Below are 20,875 nucleotides of genomic sequence, written 5' to 3'. Positions count from 1 at the left end.
TCCTACAGGCAGAAGCCCCATTGCAAATGGGCATGCCTCTGCATCAGCAGGGGAAATGAAAGCAAGAATATTTGCCATGTGGAAGGCAGCCTTGGTTTCAATTAGTGACTAATTTGTTCCATGGGTAGCTGCCGTTGGACCAGGGCCTTTGGCCAAAACAAGCCTGGCTGGAGAGGATCAAGGTGGAGCTTGACTTATTTTGCCAAGTGTCATTAATGTGTGGAGCGCTTGTGAACATGCTCTCTCTCTCTCTCTCTCTCTCTCTCTCTCTCTCTCTCTCTCTCTCTCTCTCTCTCTCTCTCTCTCAAGGGAAACAAATTCTGAAATGAGTCTTCAAATGCCATTCTATTTATGTCCTGCCAGCTCCTCAGCAGGCTTTCTTCTGTAAGCCAGGAATACTTCCCTGTGTGCTGTTTCCCTTGCTTTTTAGGCTGTCTGCAACCACATTCTCCCTTCCTTGTGGAATTGGCTCTGAGGGATGTTGACCTATATGTGTTGAAAATTATTCCGGCTTGGCAGATTTGCTGTGTAAGGTCTCCCAAAGTAGGGTTATCTTTTTAGAAAGGAGAGTTCATGTTGAACCAAGGCCTTTGAATAAGCAACTGGAAATCTTGTGTCTGGCAAATGAATATATTGGGGTAGATCCAGGGCTTTTTTTCAGCTGGAACGCGGTGGAATGGAGTTCCGGAACCTCTTGAAAATGGTCACATGGCTGGTGGCCCCGCCTCCTGATCTCCAGACAGAGGGGAATTTAGATTGCACTCCGCGCCACTCAGTGGCGTGGAGGGCAATCTCAACTCCCCTCTGTCTGGAGATCAGGGGGCGGGGCCACCAGCCATGTGACCATTTTCTCCAAGGGCAACCCACTGAGTCCCACCACCTCTTTTCCCAGAAAAAAGCCCTGGGTAGATCCAACCAGTTTTTCTACTAGTGGTCCCCTTTGACTAGCAAAAAGGCTTTGCTAGGGGTCATAGGGCCTGCATGGAGAAAAGCCATGTGGGGCAGAGGCTGTAGTAAGGAGGGGATTAAATGAGACTGAGTGGAAAACACTGGGGCTGTTTCCACACGTCTTACCTTGTTCTGGAAAACAGCGAAATCTCACATGAAATGACGCTGTTATCGTGTCTTCTCGTGTGATAACAGCATCTTCTCGCGAGATTTTGCTGTTTTCCGGAACAAGGTAAGCCGTGTGGAAACAGCCTGGCTTGATCCAACCCATTGTGCTATCGAATCAAATGTGCAGAGAGAGACTTGTACAGAATTGTTTGTAAAAAGTTGTCCCTGGGTGTAGGAATTTTTAGGTGATCTGATTAAAATCAAATTACAAGTACCGTTTTGAGATATTGAAGGAATTGAGATTAATGAACAGACGGCCATGCAACATGTGAAAGTCCGCCTTTAATATTTTTCTTTCTCATCTTCCTGTACTAATGATAGTCAAGCTATAAATCATGTGCCCCAAACATGTGTGACAAAAGCTGCTTCTCATGGGCTTGGCGAAGTCCTGCACTTTACAGTGCTCATGGGCAAATCTGAAAAGCTCAGACTGGCCAACATGTTGCTCATCTCTTAACCCATGCACCCTCCTTGGGTCACCCCTGTTTCTTTTTCTTTAGATATAAATGTATATATTTAAATGATAAATAGTAAACATAAACGATAAAAGGCACAACAATTTAAGAACCAAACTAACAGTACATATTAACATGAAAAAACAAACAGGGAAAGCAACTAATAATAATAATAAGAAGAAGAAGATATAAAGAAGAAAGATAGGGGGGGAAATCCCTGAATTACAAGTTGGGTTTAGATTTTTCTCCATGACATGTATATATCGTTTTCAAAGTCTCATTTATTCTGTGTTAAAAATAAGAGCCCACTTTTTTCTATTATTCATTATTCTGAATCTATAAATCCAGATATCATCAAATCACTGTTATCTATTCCATGTAAAAAGTCTATGACTGGTTTCCATTCAACCAAAAATGTAGATAAAGTTCTTTCTCTAATCAGTGAGGTAAGTTTTGTCATTGATGCAAACTCCAAAACCTTTCCATGGTCATAGATCTAGAAGAGTTAGCCATCTTAGTCTGTAGTCGCAAAATAGTAGAGTCCAGTAGCACCTTTAAGACTAACCAACTTTATTGTAGCATAAGCTTTCAAGAACTACATCTGCTGAAGAGAGCTGTGGTTCTCGGCTTATGCTACAATAAAGTTGGTTAGTCTTAAAGGTGCTACTGGACTCTTTACTATTTTCCAAAACCTTTATCCCCCATTCCTCCATTGTAGGCAATATTGGAGTTTTCCATTTTTGTGCATACAGTACTCTTGCTGCCGTGATCATATATAAAGTTCCCAAACTTCTTTCCAACTCAGAAAGACGTTTTGGGCTGCTCCCATTTCTAATGAATGTATAAACTCTCCAGGAAAGCAAGATAGGTCGTTATGATCTTCCATTAATTGTATCTTCCATTGCGTGTCTCCAGAAGCAAGGCAATTACCAGGCATCCACCTTGCCAGAGTACAATGTGCCTGCCTTAATGGAGCTGGTGCGGGAGAAGGAGGAGAAGATTCTGGCTCTGGAAGCTGACATGACCAAGTGGGAGCAGAAGTACTTGGAAGAGAGCACCATCCGACACTTTGCCATGAATGCTGCGGCCACATCAGCCACGGAGAAGTAAGAACTAGGACCGTTCTCTCTGATTTGCTGATTTCTAAATAGGGCATGGGAAGTATCAAGCATTCTGATTTTATCATTTTACCATTTTATCATCTCTTTCACTTGCGCTCCACTTGATCAAGTGGAGCGCAAGTGAACAGGGAGGAATACACGTGAGTCTGTTCACTTGCCAAGCAAGTGTCACTCGTCACTTGTAGCTTGGCCCTGAGTCTGTTCTGATGTCGTTATCCTGTTTCCTTGCTCCTGCCAGTTGTAGCCAGTTATATCAAGTGTGTGTGTGTTTGTGGGAGGGTTTATAGCATGAAGATGTTAGGACATGAGGCAAGTTGCACTGGACGTTATAGAGAAGGGAACTCAGTGCAGGGTTGCCATGTTAACTTCTATGTTTCTTACACATGCTTAGTTTCACCTTGAAATTCACACTAGGTGGGTTTGTTCCTTCATTAACTTTTCCGACAGCAATTCTTTGTGTTGTGTCAGAGGCTGCTTCTACATTTCCCCTCCCTTTCTGTTATTAGGGATGCTTCAGCCCCTAATCACTCGCGGAACGGCAGCTTTAGCGAGAGCTCTCTGGAGGTCCGCATGTGGCAGGAAGAGGAGGAGATTTTGCAAGCCAACCGGAGATGTCAGGACATGGAATACACGTAAGGAACAGCCGAATGCCTCCAGAGGGGATTTCCGTGTGCATCTATGATGCTGAAGCCTCAGTGTTCCAACATGCAGTTCACTGAGTTTACACAGCAACACGCATTTTCCCAAATTGGGAGGGGAGAGGCAGTTCAAGTGTGAGACATTCTCCTTCTTGGCTCTTAAAGGAAATGAGAAAAGGGCAATTTACCCTTTTTAACTGAGGACTTCGGAAGATGTCACATCTTGATTGGTTTCTGAAGAAACCAGAGTTTGGAAATGATGTGGCTTCAGTATAATGTAATTAAATGCCATCAAGTTGTGACTGACTTATGGCAACACCTCATGAGGTTTTCAAGGCAAGAGATGAGCAGAGGTGGTTTGCCGTTGCCTTCCTCTGCATAGCAACCTTGCTCTTCCAAGGTGGTCTTCCATCCAAGTACTAACCAGGGCTAACCTTGCTTCACTTCTGACTACTGATGAGCTCGGGCTAGTCTGGGCTATTCAGGCTGCTGAAGTGCCTTCTAAGGTACCTGTAATCAAGAATATAAGCACCGGAAAAGCTAGGATCCTGTGTAGGTCTTAGCAGTAGTATATGGCTCATGTGGGTGAGCCCTGTCTGTCTCCCACCTTGGGGACCCTAAGCTGGGTGGAAAAGCAGCATGAACATGTTTTAAACATATATAACACGGTTTGGCCTTAATAGCAGTCTGTTCCCCTTGCATCCTGGTAGGCTCACCTCTAGATATCTCCCCTGAAAATCAATCCCAAATTCCTGTGACTTTTGTGTTCAAGGGGTGGATTTGGATAACTTCTGTGTTGTCCTAAATATCACAGCTGCAACATGTGCTAAAGTGTACTTTGGTGTTGTGTAAGTTTGGGAGAACGAAATGTGGCTACTTACTATCTGGTTTCTCCCAAAACAATGGATAGTGAAGATAGTCTATAATAACAGTGGCACCTTAGAGACCAACAAGATTTTCAGTTTATAATACCCGGGCATTATAAACTGAAAATCATGTTGATCTCTAAGGTGTCACTGGACCCAAATCCTGCTGTTCTGTGGCAGACCAGCATGGTTACGTACATACCTACCTGAAACTGTACTCTATAAGGAATACAGAGCCAATGCAGTGTAGCAGACTAGGATCTGGGAGGTTACAGGTTCAAATCCCCACTCTGCCATGGAAGCTTGTTGGCTGACCTTGGGCCAGGCAGTCTCTCGCAGCCGACCTGCCTCACAGGGTTGTTGTGAAGATAAAATGAAGGGGGGAGGAGACTGATATGAGCCACGCTGGGTCCCCATTGGGGAGAATGGCAGAGGGTAAATGAAGAAAATAAAATAATAAATGAAGTAAATAAGGGGTAAATGAAGTAAATCTGCAATGCCCCTTTAGTAGATTATTTATTTATTTAAAACATTCCCATGCTGCTTTCCCACCCAAATAGGGTCCTCCAACATCACAACATTAAAACATTTCAAGACTGACACAATATTTAAAATAATGTATATATAAAATAATTCAATAAAAAATATAAACACACATAACACCAAAACCAGGGAGGATTTGCCAGTAACAGGGTTTTTTTGGGGGGGTATACTAAACCAAACAAAAAAGGCTTCACCTGCAGGTAGAAGGCAATGATAGAGGGAGACAGATGAATTTCCTTAGGGAGGGAGTTCCAAAGTTTTCGTGCCACAATTGAGATGCCCGTTCTTGGATTGCCCCGTCTATATATGATGGGGGAGCAACCAAAGCAGGGTCTCCGGAGATGACAGTAGTGGATGGGTATGTTGATATGGGAGAAGATGGTCATTAAGGAATGTTGGGCCCAAGTTGTATAGCGCTTTAAATGTCAATACCACCACCCTGCATTAGGAGCCCTCTCCAGTCAATGTTGTGACTACAGCATTCTGTACCAACTGTAACACCTGGGCCGACGACGCGCAAAACTCGCGCAAGGAAACGCGATATTTCGCATTTTCCCCGTCGCGATCCGGAAGAGGGCGGCATGAAGCGCCTTAAGGTTAGTCTTCTGGAATCGGCCCTGAACAGTCTTCAAAGGCAGCCCCATTTACAGTGCATTGCAGTAATCTAATCTATTTTTTTTTTGTAAAATTTTTATTGGGTTAGAACATTAATATTTTTACATTACATTGCATTCAATTATCCCCTAATTTTTCGTTTCTAACCCCCTCCCTTTCCCCCCCTTTTGTTGACTTCCAACAGCTTTCCCACCCTCTGTCCCTTTTCCCTTACTTCTATTAATTTCCTCTATCTAAAACAAATATATATTCTCCATTATATTAAGCAGTACATCTTTAACTCTTTTACTTACTAAACATCCAAACTATACTTCTTTAGATAAACAATTTATCCCATTTTCCAGTTTTGAATATTTCTGTATGTCATAAACCATAAAAATTTCCCACATTTAAATCAAACAATTTGATTTGTTCTCTCTATATTAATCATTTCTTCTTTTTATAGTATTTCTATATAACTCATCACATAGTCAGTCATTTTAACTCTTCTATACATTCAGTTTGGTGCATATAAGTCTTATCAAGTAAAAAAAAAATATTGTTAATTACTCAATCCTCATGTTTAAACCGTTAATTATTCTCTATCAATATTCTATCAATTAACCTTTACATATCTATATATATCTCAATCAATTAATTAATCTAACTGCTTATAAATTCACATTTCTCTTCCTCCCCCGGTAAAGTCACCCCTCTCTTTTATACTTTTATTGTACTTCAGTAGTTCTCAAACTGCCACAGTTTTCCTCCCACCTCCCACTTCTTCTCCAGATATTGTTTCAGCTTCTCCCAGTCTGTGTTAAACTGCCCTGAGTCCAGATCTCTCAGTTTTCTTGTCATCTTGTCCATTTCAGCCATATACAGCAATTTGTAGATCCAATCTTCAATAGTTGGCACTTCTTGTACTTTCCATTTCTGCGCATACAAAAGTCTAGCTGCTGCAGTCATATAAAATATCAACGTCCTATGGTGGGCTGGGATTCCCTCCATTCCCAAGTTTAGCAGCAGGAGTTCTGGGTTCTTATTTATTTGAAACTGTAAAATTTCACTCATTTCTCTTATTATTTCCCCCCAGAACTGCCTAGCTACCTCACACGACCACCACATATGATAGAGGGAGCCCTCATGCTTTCTACATTTCCAGCATTTATTAGAAGTGTTCAAGTTTCCTAGCGCAATCTTCTTTGGTGTCATGTACCAACGATAGATCATTTTGAAAATGTTCTCTTTAATATTAATACATGTCGTTGTCTTCATTGTAGTTTTCCACAAGTATTCCCATGCCTCCATTGTTATTTCTTTATTAAAATTTATAGCCCATTTCACCATTTGTGTTTTAACTGTCTCATCCTCGGTATACCATTTCAACAGTACTTGGTATACCTTGGATATTCTTTTCTTGTCCTCTTTAAAAAGGGTCTGCTCTAGTTCCGAATTCTCTGTTCGTATACCTCCCTTTACAGAGTCCGAGTTATACAAATCTCTGATCTGTCTATACTGGAACCAATCGTAGTTCGGTGATAGTTCCTCTTGCGTCTTTATTCTAAGTTTAGACACTTCAGTTTTAGTTATTTCTTTGTACGTTAAACATTGTTGTTCATTATCAACAGCTCTCGGATCTATCACCTCGTATGGAACCACCCACAAAGGGGTTCCTTCTTGTAGGTAAATTCTGTACTTCTTCCAGATTGTATATAAACTTCTCCTTACAAAATGATGCAGGAACATCGAGTTGACCTTTACTTTGTCATGCCATAGGTATGCGTGCCATCCAAAAATTTTTTTATATCCCTCTAGGGCTAATAGTTTCTTATTCTTTAATGTCATCCACTCTTTTAACCAAACTAGGCAGATTGCATCATGGTAAAGTCTCAGGTTGGGCAGTTGCATTCCGCCTCTTTCCTTTGCATCTTGTAGAACTTTTACTTTCACTCGAGGCTTCTTGCCTGCCCAAACAAAATCTGATATTTTCCTCTGCCATTTTTCAAATTGTTTAGAGTCTCTGATGATTGGTATTGTCTGTAGCAAAAACATTACTCTTGGTAACACATTCATCTTAACTGCTGCAATCCTGCCCAACCATGACAAATTCAGTCTATTCCATTTGATCAAGTCTCTCTCTATCTGAGTCCATAATTTTTCATAATTATTCTTGAACAAATCTATATTTTTTGCAGTCAGCTCAACTCCCAAATATTTCACCTTACTAGTTACTTCACAGTCCGTTGTTTCCATTAACAATTGTTGTTTCTGCTTAGTCATGTTTTTACATAATATCTTTGACTTCTTTTTGTTAATGAAGAAACCTGCCAAGTCACCAAACTCCTTGATCTTGTCTATCACTTTTGGCATGTTCTCCAATGGATCTTCTACAATTAACATTATGTCATCTGCAAATGCTCTAACCTTGTATGAATAGTCCTTTATTTTTATTCCTCGTATTTCCTCGTCTTGTCGTATTTGTATCATCAGAATCTCCAATACTAAAATGAACAACAATGGAGATAACGGGCAACCTTGTCTTGTTCCTTTACTAATCGTCAATTTCTTGGTCAGTTCATCATTCACTACAATTGCTGCAGTCTGGTCTCTATAAATTTCTTTAATTGCTCTGATGAATCTTTCTCCCAATTGTAGCTTTTCCATAGTGGCAAACAAAAAATCCCAGTTTAAATTGTCAAACGCTTTTTCAGCGTCTACAAAGAAGAAACCAACCTCTTTGTCACAACGCTTATCATAATATTCAATAGCATTGATCACTGTCCTTAAATTGTCTCTTATTTGTCTGTCTGGCAAAAAGCCTGCTTGTTCCTCCTCTATGACTTCCGAGAGCCACCCCTTCAGTCTCTCCGCCAATATCTTCGTAAAAATTTTATAATCATTGTTAAGTAGTGATATAGGTCTGTAATTTTTCACGTTAGTCAAATCTTGGCCCTCTTTTGGGATCAATGATATATTCGCTTCGCTCCAAGTGTCTGGAATTCTTTGATCCCTAAAAACTCCGTTCATCACCTCTTTTAGGAATGGTGCCAGTTCGTTGGCCATTGTCTTATAAAATTTAGCCGTAAGTCCATCTGGCCCTGGCGCCTTTCCTAGATTTGCAGATTGTATTGCCTTACTTATTTCCTCATCAGTTACTTCACTATTCAACTTATTTCTCCAAGCTTCCGAGATCTCTGGAAGTTTGGTTTTCTCCAAATATGATGCTATTGATTCTTTGGTTACTTCTTTTTTATTATACAGCTTAGCATAAAATTTATAAAAGGCTCTACTAATGGTAGTCTGCTCCAGGTACGTTTTATTTTCTTCACAGATTTTATTTATTATTTTCTTTTCCCTTTTCTTCTTCAATTGCCATGCCAAATATTTCCCAGGTTTATTAGCACCCTCAAAAGCTTTTTGATTCAGTCTTTTAAGGTTCCACTCCAATTCTTTATTACTCATTGCTGTTAACTGTTCTTGAAGAATTTTAATTTCCTGATGTATTTTCTTTTTCCCTGGTCTCTTTTTTAACTGTATTTCTTTGGCCTTTATTTTCTCCTCAATCTCTTGTCTTTTCTCCTCTTTCTTTTTCCTTGCTCTGCCATTTAAGTCCATTAGTATGCCCCTTACAACCGCCTTGTACGCGTCCCAAACTTTACTGGTTGGTACTTCTTTATTCACGTTATATTGTATAAAAAACTTTGTCTCTCTTCTCAATATTTCCATATTTTCACTTTCCTGTAGCAAGTCCTCATTTATTCTCCAGGCTTTCCTTTTTCTCCTTTTTCCAAATTTCCACATAATTGGATTGTGATCTGAGCCTACCATCGGCATTATTTCTACCTCCTTAGTCCATAACGCTAAGTCCTTTGAGGCCCAGATCATATCAATTCTTGATAATGTAAGATGCCTTGCAGAATAAAAAGTAAACTGTTTGGTTTTAGGATATTCTCTCCTCCATACATCTTCGAGAGTCTCTTGTTGAATCAACTCAAAAAAAAGCTTTGGCAATAGTCCTCTTTTCTTTTGTGCTGTTGTAGTCTTTTTATCTAGTTCCAAATCTGTCACTCCATTAAAATCTCCAGCAAGAATTATCTGGTCATATACAAGATCGTCTAAATGCTTCCTTAAATCCTCAAAGAAGCTTTCCTTTGCACCGTTAGGTGCATAAAGTCCGACTACCAACACTCTCTTTAAATTCCAATTACATTCCACCGCTACAAATCTAGCTTCCACATCTCTCATAACAAATTTTGGCTGCAGCTCCTCTTTTATGTACAACACCACTCCTCTTTTTTTCTTGTTAGAGGCCGCTACAAATTCTTTGCCCAATTTTCCAGATTTTAAATATTTTACATCCTGTTTTCTAATATGGGTCTCCTGCAAACAAACAATATCACATTTTTGTTTTAGTAGCCAATGAAAAATATTTTTCCTCTTATTCGGTGAGTTTAGTCCATTTACATTCCAAGATAATACATTACACTCCATATTCATGGTTTTGTTGGTAAGTCTTTTTCATTGTCCTTGATAAATCTCTCCATCTCCCGCTCAGATCTGATGCGTTTTTTTGCCCCTCCAAACTCAAAGGACACTCCTTCCGGTAACTCCCATCTGTATCTGATATTCATGTCCTTCAAAGTTTGAATTAGCACTCTATATTTTTTCCTGTCCAGTAACACTGATCTGGGCAGTTCCTTCATTATGATAATCGTCTTGCCATCAATCTCCAATGGATCTTGAAATTGTTTTGTCACAATCCTCTCTTTCATGTTTCTAGTTGTAAACTGCACAATCACATCCCTTGGTAGTTTCCTCTGGGTTGCAATTCTCGAGTTCACACGGTACGCCACATCTAGGATAGCCACAATTTCCTCCTCCTCCTTCCCCAGGTAATCAGCCAACACCTCAGTCATCTGTTCTTGCGCTGACTTCCCTTCCACTTCTGGCAGACCACGAAAACGAAGCTGCTTCTCCATGTGTTTAGTTTCTGCAACTGACATCCTCCCCTTCACCAGTCTCATCTCTGTTTGTTGCGTTTCTATTAAATTCTCCATCGCGTCTTCTACTGTTTTAACTCTCTGCTGCGTTCCTTGTAATTCACTACTAATCGTTTCCACGCCTTTTTTCACTTCTGACAGCTCCGACTTTACTGTCTGTGTAACTTCTTTGACCTCTTTAATAAGCTCCAATTTCGTGTCCTTAAGTTCTTTCATCATGTCTATAAGCTTTTTGTCCAAATTTTCTATTGCCGATTGCCACTCTTTTTTCGACATCATGGGGCTTGCTTTAGCTCGCTCCCACGAATCTGCTCTCTTCCTTAGCTCCGTGGCGTATGTTTAAACGTTTTCCTTTTTTTCAAATGTCCCAATCTTTGCCAAAATTAATTTTTTGTATCCAAAATGTCGGGCGTCTTTTCTCTATGGTTTCTCTATGTTATTGTAATCCAAGATGGCCTACTTCCTCTTCCGCTGAAGCCGCGACCCTTCCCTTTTCAAAAATGGCGATTCCCTACTTCCTGTCCGTCGGCAAGGGCCGCTTCCCTCCAGCCACTCTATTGTTGTTACGCACTTCCTGTCTCCCGTCTTCCCACAGCAGGTCTCGCGATGGTGTCTTTTTCCCACAGCTCCAAAACCACAGGTATTCAAAACAATAGTCCGATTTTTGCAATAACTTCTTTAAATTTAGTCTCTTTTAAAATACAACTCCTGCCGAGTCTTCACCTCCTTTTCACTAGTCTGTTGCAGTTTAAAAATCTACTTTCTTTCCTCTCTGTTTTTATCAATCTGTCCCGTTTCAAGAGATAGCGATCTTTACCTTCTCTTCAACTTTCTCGGGTTGTAATCGCTGTTTCGATCTTAAATTCTCCTCTCGACTTCCCTCCCCGATCGAAGCTTGGGTATGTAGGTCTTATGCCAGCCGAATTGGCCCCAGAACTGCCGCAGAGATTATAGCCGACCCGTCGCAAGGTGGGACCTCAAGGATTGGGGGGGAGACTCCTTGAGTAGAGCCCCCCCTCATCCGAGATCTAGCTCACCCTAGGGTCTTGAGCGTTCTTTGCCTGCTCCCCGCCTGAGAGCAGTCGGCCGCGGGTTATTTTCACCCCTCCGGCCGGTTAAAACGGCAGTCCGGTCAGCTCCGCAAATGGAGCTGCGTTAGACCTCCATGAATCCCAAACCGGAAGTCTCGCAGTAATCTAATCTAGATGTTACTAGGACAATGCATCATGGTAGTAAGATCTCCCCTCGAAGGGCTGCCGTGGGTTAACTGCCCGAAGCACCCCGAAGCTACAAGCGTGCTCCTTTGAGGGGAGTGCAACCCCATCCAGAACAAGATAGATCCCATTTCCTGGATCAACGCTTCCTCCCACCAGCAGCACCTCCTTTTTGTCAGGGTTAAGTTTCAGTTTTTTAGCCCCTTATCCATTCCAATTACCCCTCCTTTGGAAGAGCTAGTGGTTTATGCAGGGCATCGGCACGAGAGATGTTTGCGCTTGCGTTCTGCAAATGTCAATCAACATTCTAGGCCTCATCAGGTGCATGAAGGAGGAACAGAACGCCCACATTTCAGCAGTCCTCCCATCCTGTCTGAGTAATCACCTGCGTCTTATCAGATGACCTGAAAGTTACTTGAAGGGTGTTTGGGGAAGGGGGTATCTTTCTTGGCTATCAACGCTAATCCCTCATTGTCATTAGCTAATACTTGTCGCCAGCATTACAGGAATGCTAACTGAGACCAAATCGCCTCTTGTCAAGTCTCACTTCTGCAACGTCTTTATATGTATATTTTTAATAGAATAAAGAATCTGCATGCAAAAATCATAGAGAAAGACGCCATGATCAAGGTCCTTCAGCAGCGGTCCAGAAGGGATCCTGGCAAAAGCGACGCTGCGAGCTTGCGGCCTGCCCGGTCTGTCCCGTCTATTGCTGCAGCCACGGGAACTCATTCCCGCCAGACCTCCCTCACTGGCCACCAGCTGGTTGAGGAGAAGAAAGAAGATGGGGCTTGGAAAGGGAGCGTAGGTGAGCTTTGGGGTGAGCCACTCGCTGGCAAACAAAAAAGACACAGAAGCTAGGAAATGAGCCACATACACAACACAAACAATACTGGATTCGTATATATATTTTAGCTTGTCTATAGAAGCTTAAACAAAAAAAAAGGGGGTGTGTACAACGCTTTCATTTCTCAGCAGTGCTCACGTGTTTCAGTCATTGGTTTTCCTTGCGGGAAGCACAGTCGATGATGAGGCTACAGCCAAGGAATCGGCTAGTGAGGTTCAAATTACAATGTGTTATTCATCTCCCATTTCCCCCTCTGCTGTGTATCCCTTCATAAAACAGAAAACAAAAGGTGCACAGCCAGTTCAGTGGGTGCGCCGTACTGACCCATGAGAGTTTGCAGTTGTCAGTACTGATGCAGGTTGGCCAGGTCTACCGACCCCGATGAAGCTACAACCTGGATACAAGCGTTTTTGATGACCGGTTCCTTGTTGGGTCAGCGGCTCCTCGATTTCCACCTTCTTAGGTCCACCTGCAAACACTAAAGAAAAAAGAATATGAGTATTTCTTACCTTTCGGAGGGTTAAAAGTGGATGCTTACCTGCCTTTGTCTAGAGACTCCTTTGGGACTACTCTGACACCTTTGCATCTTCATACAAGAGGATTTCAGTTTGAATGTAGCCTTGTTATATTGAACATTGTTTGGCCATTTGCCTCTTAGGTATTTAAATGTCATCCTTGCAAGCAGTGTTTTGCATTGAGATTTTGTATGAAGCTTATATGTAAAGAGATTTCTGTATTTATATATTTATTAGCACTTTGGCACGTTAAAATTCAAAAAATATATTTATAAAAATTTATATCTTATAAGCCTTCTTGATTATCTTAGAGCCAAGCTACAAGTGACGCCTGACACAGGTTGGACACTTGTCAGCTTCCCTCAAGTTTTGATGGGAAATGTAGGCATCCTGGTCTTGCAGCTGTAATGGAGAGGCAAGCTGTAAAACCAGGACGCCTACATTTCCCATCAAAACTTGAGGGAAGCTGACAAGTGTCCAACCTGAGTAAGGCGTCACTTGTAGCTTGGATCTTAGTCCCTTAGGTGTGGTTCTCTACTGTTAGTCCAGGCTTATCCCATCTTGCCTAGTAGTAGGGATAACCTACTACATTCTACCTGCTTGATTTCTTGAACTGCTGGAATGCTTGTGAACATTCCAGGTCATCACAAACTTAGTCAGTATATATCAAAGGCTACACCGCAGTACAGCAGAGATCCCCAACTTTTCTGAGCCTGTGGGCACCTTTGGAACTCTGACAAAGGGTGGCGGGTACAACCACAAAATGGCTGCCACAGGAGGTGAAGCCAAACACAAAACAGCTGTTGCAAAGGTAGAGTCATGCAGAACAGAGGAAACGCGTAGAAGAGGGGTAATTTTAAAAATTCAAGGGGAAAGAGGCATTGGGGAGAATAAAAGCAACACTGAGGTGACAGCTGCTGCTGAAACATTGTTTTAATCTGTGCAGCCACTCAGATCTCCAATGGCCAATCAGAAGCCTTTCTGGGTACCTGACCACACCCACTTTCCCATAAAGGGGTTCCAATAAAGAGGTCAGCTGGTGCCATGACACTCACGGGCACCATGTTGGGGATCTCTGCGATACAATATAGATGTGCGGGACTGCTCCTTTCCCCAATCATTCCTTGTGTGTTCTAAGGGCTAAAATGATTTCTTCCCCCCCCCAAGTAATATTGCTGGGGAGGGGTGTTGTTATTGTTGTTTGTTTTTAAGTGAATATCTTGAAAGTTACTTGAAGGGCATTTGGGGAGGGGGGGTATTTTTCTTGGCTATCAATGCTAATCCTCATTGTCATTAGTTAATACTTGTCACCAGCATTACGGGAATGCTAACTGAGACCAAATCGCCTCTTGTCAAGTCTCACTTCTGCAATATTCTTTAAGAAAACCTCAGCAATATCTTTCCTTTCAGATATTGTTTGATCAACTGTCCATTGACCTTTAGGGGGATATGGAATAGGAATTTAGTGAAACAATGCCAATCTAATAGGGTTTTGTGCCCCTTTGGGCTTTCCCCCCCCCAGGCCTGCTCTTAGGGAAGGACCCCCAGGAACATTCATCCATACCTTCGCTGCCACCTCCGCCACCCTCATTGTCATCGGCAGTGTCCTCGTGGCCAGTGACGGTGTGCCATGCTAAAACAGGGAGCAAAGACAGCAGCACTCAGACGGAAAAGGGGTCTGAGCTTTTCTGGCCAAACTCAGCTTCCTTCCCTGGCCGCGGAAAGTTTAGTAACACTCCTGTTGGCAGCCCAGCTATGAGGCACACAGCAGCCAAGGGTGTCGGCGAGAGACTGGGTGAGTAATTCCAATCTCACTGAAACGACCGGCCTTCAGAGGCGGGTATTGTGCAAAATCCAAAAATTTTACTGCCTGCTTTAAAAAAAAAAGCCATCAGAAAAAGCCATATTCTGCAACTGGCAAATCGACTAAAATTTACAGACTCTGCAGACTCTGGGAGAAGAGGAGTTTGAGGGGGGACATGATTGCTGTCTTTAAATATTTGAAAGGCTGTCATTTGGAGGAGGGCAAAGAGCTGTTCCAGTTGGCAGCAGAGGGTAGGACGCGAAGCAACGGGCTAAAACTACATGCACAAAGGTACCGACTGGATATTAGGAAAAACTTTTTCACGGTCAGAGTAGTTCAAAAGTGGAATCAGCTGTCTAGGGAGGTGGTGAGCTCCCCTTCACTGGCAGTTTTCAAGAAGAGGCTGGATGAATACTTGTCAGAGATGCTTTAGGCTGATCCTGCACTGGGCAGGGGGTTGGACTAGATGGTCTGTATGGCCCCTTCCAACTCTATGATTCTATGGTTCATTAATGAAATGTACAGCACGGTGGCGCCAGGACAACACTGCGTGAAGTTCAAGAACTTAGGCTGGAGTAACTTCTACAGTGCAATCCTATGCAATCTATTTAATTGTTGGTTGTGCTGAAGTAACTCTGAATAGGATTGTGTTATGATTAGGATTGCATTGTAAATCTAGATCCAGAGGAGTTAGCCGTGTTAGTCTGTAGTAGCAAAATAGTAAAAAGTCCAGTAGCATGCATCTGACAAAGAGAACTGTGTTTCTCGAAAGCTTATGCTACAGTAAAGTTGGTTAGTCTTAAAGCTGCTACTGGACTCTTTGCTATTGTAAATCTACTAAAGTTTCTAAGTCTTTTTTAAAAAATTAATTGAATGTTTGTCCCTCCCCACCCCCCATTAACAAAGCAGGAATCCCAGAAACACAAGGGAGGAAAAAAGTGTGTAACATCATAGAAATAATAACACTGATATTATGTCTGACAACAGTCATAATCCCAGTTTGAGTTTGTCAGTTTGCTGTATTTGGGGGAAGCCACCCATGTCCAGTAATGTCTCGCTCTGGTCTAAGTTGATGTAAGAAGTGAGACATCACATAAATAAAAAGAAAGACATGCTGGTGATGTATATTAGTGGGTAGATTTTGACGTTCTGTGGCATTTGAAGTTGGCACGTGTTTCACATCTTAAAGTGAAGATGGCCTTGTGTGCGTGCCATACTGGCAAAAAACAAATTGTGGGAGAGAGCGGGAGAAGGCTGAGCTGGATTTCTAGTGCTCAAGAATGGGTGCTTCATTGGGGAGAAGAACTTGCAGTGCTTACTTCATTCTGTTTGCGTAGACTGGTGCTAGCAATGCAAGTTACCGGGTTTCAGTGTAATATAAGTTTATCAGACCATGACCTGCAAAATCCTCACTCTTGCAATGGGCCAGTCTCTCTCTCTGTGACATACATCACAGGATTATTGTAAAGATAAACTAGAGAACCACATACACTGCTCTAAGCTTTTGGAAGGAAGGGCAAGATAAAAATGTAATACGTAGTGATCCATTACACCTTATATTGTTTTATAGTGTCCCAAGATCTGTTTTGCAGGTATTTCAAGCAGGAAACCTTTGCTTGCATCTAAGATCAGTGCATAAGTCTTCTGTGCCCCTTTCCCCACAGAGCACTCCCCCAGCCATGGGAAGCTACCTGATGGCAAAGGAAAGCTAAGCAGTCTGCTCCACAAGCCTGAATTCCCGGATCCGGACATGATGGAAGTCCTTATATAAAGTTGCGGCAGCTTCCTCCACTTCTTGTGCAAGAGCACATAATCCCCAGGAGGGTCTCGTTGTTGATGTCGTGCAAACCTTGAGAACTTTGGAAAATAAATAAAATCTAGACTGAGAAAGATTAAATCTGGAAGGAAAAACCGGGTAAACCTGACTTTGTTCTTGCCAAAGCGGAATGTGTGTGGGAGGTCGGAAACAAGTGGACATTTTGGACTATCTGCTACAGACAATCAAAAGAGTGTTGACCATGGAGATGTGGATGAAGGAGGTGGTGGCAGCAATTCATAGGAAGCGACATTTTCTGTTGCAAAGAAATTCTCTCTTGCACATCGTTAGAAGGTGCAGTTGTCATGCCGGGTGCTGTTCTGCAATGACCTGGATGATGTTTTTATCACTGCTGTTGGCTAACTAGAGCTGCTACATTCCCTGTGTGAAACTTCTTGTACCGCATACACATCTGGGATGAGGGAGCAGGACTTCCGGTTATTAAAGTTTTAGATATTATCTATGGATTTCTTCTTTTTTGTCTCCTCACTTCCATTTGTTAGCATCGACATCTCAGTACATTCCTACGATAACAGGGAGATGAACAAGGATTCATCCTTTCCCTACTTGTCTCATCTTGCTTTTTAATATTTATTAAAATTACAATGGTTTGCCAGGTGCCGTTGTGAAGACAGAGGGCTTAGAGCTGGATGTTCTGTTTCTAAACACGTTACAGAGGAAGCCTTACAGTTCTTCCAGAAGGACAGTATTAGTTGGTTGAACCAAACCATTAAAAAATGGCAGAGTTTTGCATCACTTAAGACCAATTTATTGTAGCTTAAACTTGTGTGGATTCACTTCACTGCAAGTATAAAGTAGTCTAGAAGGTTGGTAGGGGCATATGAAGTTAACCGGTGTTCCAAGACCGTAGGTCTCTCTGGTTCCGTCAGAGAGTTGGTGGCTCTCCAAAGACGTGGCACCAAAGCGGATCCATTATCTGATCTCCTGTGGCTGTTTAAAGCTTAAAAGGGGCCCTCAAAATGGATTAGGGGAAGCAACAGTAGAAGAGAAGGGTGTTTAAGTCTTTCCCTTGCGCTGTTTTCCTTGTGTTAATTCAACACACAAATACACAGTAAGATACCTGTGTCAATTATTTTTCTCTCTCAATGGCCCTATGACAACCTAATAGAGCCCCATGCAGCTGCTTTAAAAAAAAAAAATCACAAGCAGCATAGTTACAGGTATCTTGTCTAGTTGGACCCTCTGGCAAAGTCTTCTATCAAGACCTAAGATCTATTCAATGGGTATCATTAGAGGCTGAAACAAGGGGTTTTTTTTCCATGAAAAGCAATTGCCATATCCCTGAGCAATGGCTAGGTAAGTTACGTTGGAGTTGTCCTGTGCAAGCTGATTCACAGACAGGTGCTTCTGTTCACTACTTGACAAAACGGATGCGTTTTACAAGCGCTCATTTTTCACACTTGGGGAAATTCTATACCAAATCAACAAACGGGGATATTCATTTACTTATTTATTTCTGTAGTCTGAGACTCAGGACAGCTTGCACCCATCATGGATTTTGTTAAAATTTTGCAGAGTTGTACATACTGAGATGTGTCTACAGCCAGAAGTCAAATACTTCCTATAAAAGTTTGATCATCAGTGATTGCTGCTTTTCTGCTAACTTTTGGGACAATGTGCTCAGTTCAAAAAATAGCTCTTGAACTTCGAAATGGGACCTTAATTACTATTGGAGACAAATAGGTGGTTCTTGGGTACTTCTGAAGCACCTCCTAGGCCAAAGAGGGGTAAGGAAAGCCAGAATTTTGCTTTGTTGAAGAACCAAATGGCTCCCAGAAACTCATTGGTGCTTGCCGTGGTGACCATGAACACGGCACTTTGGTCTGTTGTCCTATCAAGTTTGTTCCTACTGCTGCCTCACTTTCTTGGGGACAGTGCTGCTCTTCCGCTATTTAAAAACCTTGCTTCTAACTCGACTTCACCAAAGCAGAAGATACTGACTGCATAGGACTCAAGATCAGCTCATCATGGAAAGATTTCTAGGTCCTGAAACAAAGCCAAACTCTGCAAATCCTCTTTGTCAGACCTGAAAGTGGATGTTGCTGTTTCTTGATGAACTTCCCCCAACCCTCCCTTCCTTGAGGTCCCTGGGAAAGGAAGGCCCTAAGGATTTGCCATTTGTTTATGTTAATATGTATATCTAACTAAGCAGTTTACGAGCTGCAGGCAGCTGATAAAGAAGCACAGTATCTGATTAAAATAAGTTTTAAAACGTGCATAAATAAGAAGGGGGGCCACAAGAACCTGCAGGACTGGGGAAATCTCTCCCTCCACCATCCCCTACTTTCTTCCTCTGGGGCTCAGCAAAGTTGTTTTAGGTTGATCAGGCAACCCCAAATGTCAGCCAAGATCTTGTGCGAAGTAGCATTGCAAAAATACCTTTTTTAAAACTTTGATTTTATTTCATCCCATTTTGGATTTGGTTGGTGGTAACAACTCCTGGAAACACAGTGTATGCCACAGTCTCAGGTCCATGATGGAAGAAAGACTGGCAGCAGAGACCATAAATTCTTAGGGGGCTATTCCTTGTGGATGGATTTAAAGCACAGAATGGGGCCAATCACTTTTCTCAATGACCTGCCCTTTGGTATGATCTGTAGACACTCATATATAACATATTTTATAGTAATAATTTAAAACTTTTCAGTCTTCACCAGAACTGTTTTTACATCAACTTTTTTCAGGGGGGTAGCCATGTTGGTCTGTAGTAGAAGAGCAAGATTTGGGTCCAGTAGCACCTTAAAGACCAACTAGATTTCCAGGGTCTGAGCTTTCGAGAGGCAGAACTCTTGTATATCTGTCACAAAACCCGGTATCTGAGGTATTTTCTATGGCCCGTTCATGAGGGATCGGCACATTGGGCCACCACAGCATGTAGGAGGGGAAGTAGAAGTGGCCTTGTTTGACCACCATCTTCTCAATTAGGAACACTGATAAGTCGGCAGACCACAAATTTATAACATACAATGCACTATATCTGTAAAGTGAGTGATTCTGTGGTCTGCCTTGCTATTTCTGCTCTTCTGGTCACTTGGGGGCGTGTTTACTGGTAGCCAGCCACAGTCATGTGTATTGCCTAATCTCCCCTGCAATTCTTGTATCACCTTACCAGAGAGCAGTTTTTGCATCACAGCAAAATCGGGCCAAACGTTTGTGTATTTTGCTTAATCATATGCTTTCCATATGCACAAGTGAAACACCTTAGTAAAAGATAAATTAGAGCAATGTTTAAAACCATAGCTTCTGGTGTTAGTTTAATAATGGGCTTCTGGAAGTTTGTAAATGAATCTCTAAATTTTTGGATCTTATCTAGAAGCTCTGTTATAAGGCAAGACACCTACTGAGTACATTTCTTCCCCAGTGCCTTGACACGTTCTCATCTTGCCGTTTTGCACCTGTTCAACGCAACTCTTCTCCCTCCCTTAGCCACCATTTCTGGAGGAAACATTTGTCAACAGCCATAGCAAGATTCCAGGAACACCAGCACGGATTATGTCATGCTGGTTGCATGCAAGACTAAGCAGATGATTGTTCCAAGCAAGAAACTCTCTACAGTCCAGTCTAGGGTTGCCAACCCTGGAAATGCCTAGATATTTGGGGGTGGAGCCTGATGAGGGCAGATCTTGAGGAGGAGAGGGAGTTCAGCAGGATGCAGGGTTGCCAGGCAGAGTGGGCTACCAGCAGGAGCGATGGAGCAGGGATATGGCAGGGGGCAGTGCCACTAGAATGATGATGTCACTTCTGGGAAACTCTAGGAATCACATGAAATTAGAAAGTGTTACCATAGAGTTTCTGGCAATTCCTAGAGTTACTGCAGTTGCTCCAGGTTTTCCCTAGAAGTGATGTCATCATACTTGTAATGCAGACTACAGGCTTAGGGGCCCTATGCCCACCTTGCAAGACAACCATTTTTTTTCAGAGAAACTGAAATTGGTCAAGTGGTGATCAGTTGTAGTTCCAGGAGGCCTCCAGGCTCTGCTTGGACACTGGCAAGCCTGTCGTGTTTTGTTTTTATGCTGACTAGGGCTTCAAAAGCTGGGCCTGAGCTTTGCAAAGGCCTGCACGTTGGTCTTGTGGGGAAGAGCTCTTGGCCTAAAAAGCATCAAGAGAGCAAAGTCGTAGACCCATGCCTTCATGCTACTCCTGTTCTCTTCAAGCTCTGCGTACCCACACATGCACGCACATACACAGGAATCTAATCCAAGAGAAAAATCGGATGCTATAAATACTCCCCTCCCAGAGTATTATGCTGCCATAGAAACAAAAAATGTGTGTGTTGGGATGATGATTGGGGGAGGGGGACACTGTCCCTTACTCTGGTT

At 42.3% G+C, this 20,875-nt stretch overlaps 1 protein-coding gene across 2 annotated transcripts in view; it reads left to right on the top strand.

The window, feature by feature from the left end:
- The window catches only part of AMOTL1 (angiomotin like 1), a 103,530-nt gene extending 86,539 nt beyond the window's left edge, over window positions 1-16,991 (top strand). For both annotated transcript variants that reach the window (XM_054974117.1, XM_054974118.1), the window contains 5 exons: window positions 2,487-2,677; window positions 3,199-3,324; window positions 12,132-12,358; window positions 14,435-14,707; window positions 16,381-16,991. In XM_054974117.1, coding sequence (XP_054830092.1) covers window positions 2,487-2,677; window positions 3,199-3,324; window positions 12,132-12,358; window positions 14,435-14,707; window positions 16,381-16,487 — 924 coding nt within the window. In that variant the 3' untranslated portion in view covers window positions 16,488-16,991. The remainder of the gene's footprint in view (window positions 1-2,486; window positions 2,678-3,198; window positions 3,325-12,131; window positions 12,359-14,434; window positions 14,708-16,380) is intronic.
- Window positions 16,992-20,875: the final 3,884 nt, after the last annotated feature.

The sequence above is a fragment of the Eublepharis macularius genome, chromosome 3 (genome assembly GCF_028583425.1).
Source record: "Eublepharis macularius isolate TG4126 chromosome 3, MPM_Emac_v1.0, whole genome shotgun sequence".
Classification (NCBI taxonomy): Eukaryota; Metazoa; Chordata; class Lepidosauria; order Squamata; family Eublepharidae; genus Eublepharis; species Eublepharis macularius.
This window is presented reverse-complemented; position numbering and strand designations above follow the sequence as displayed.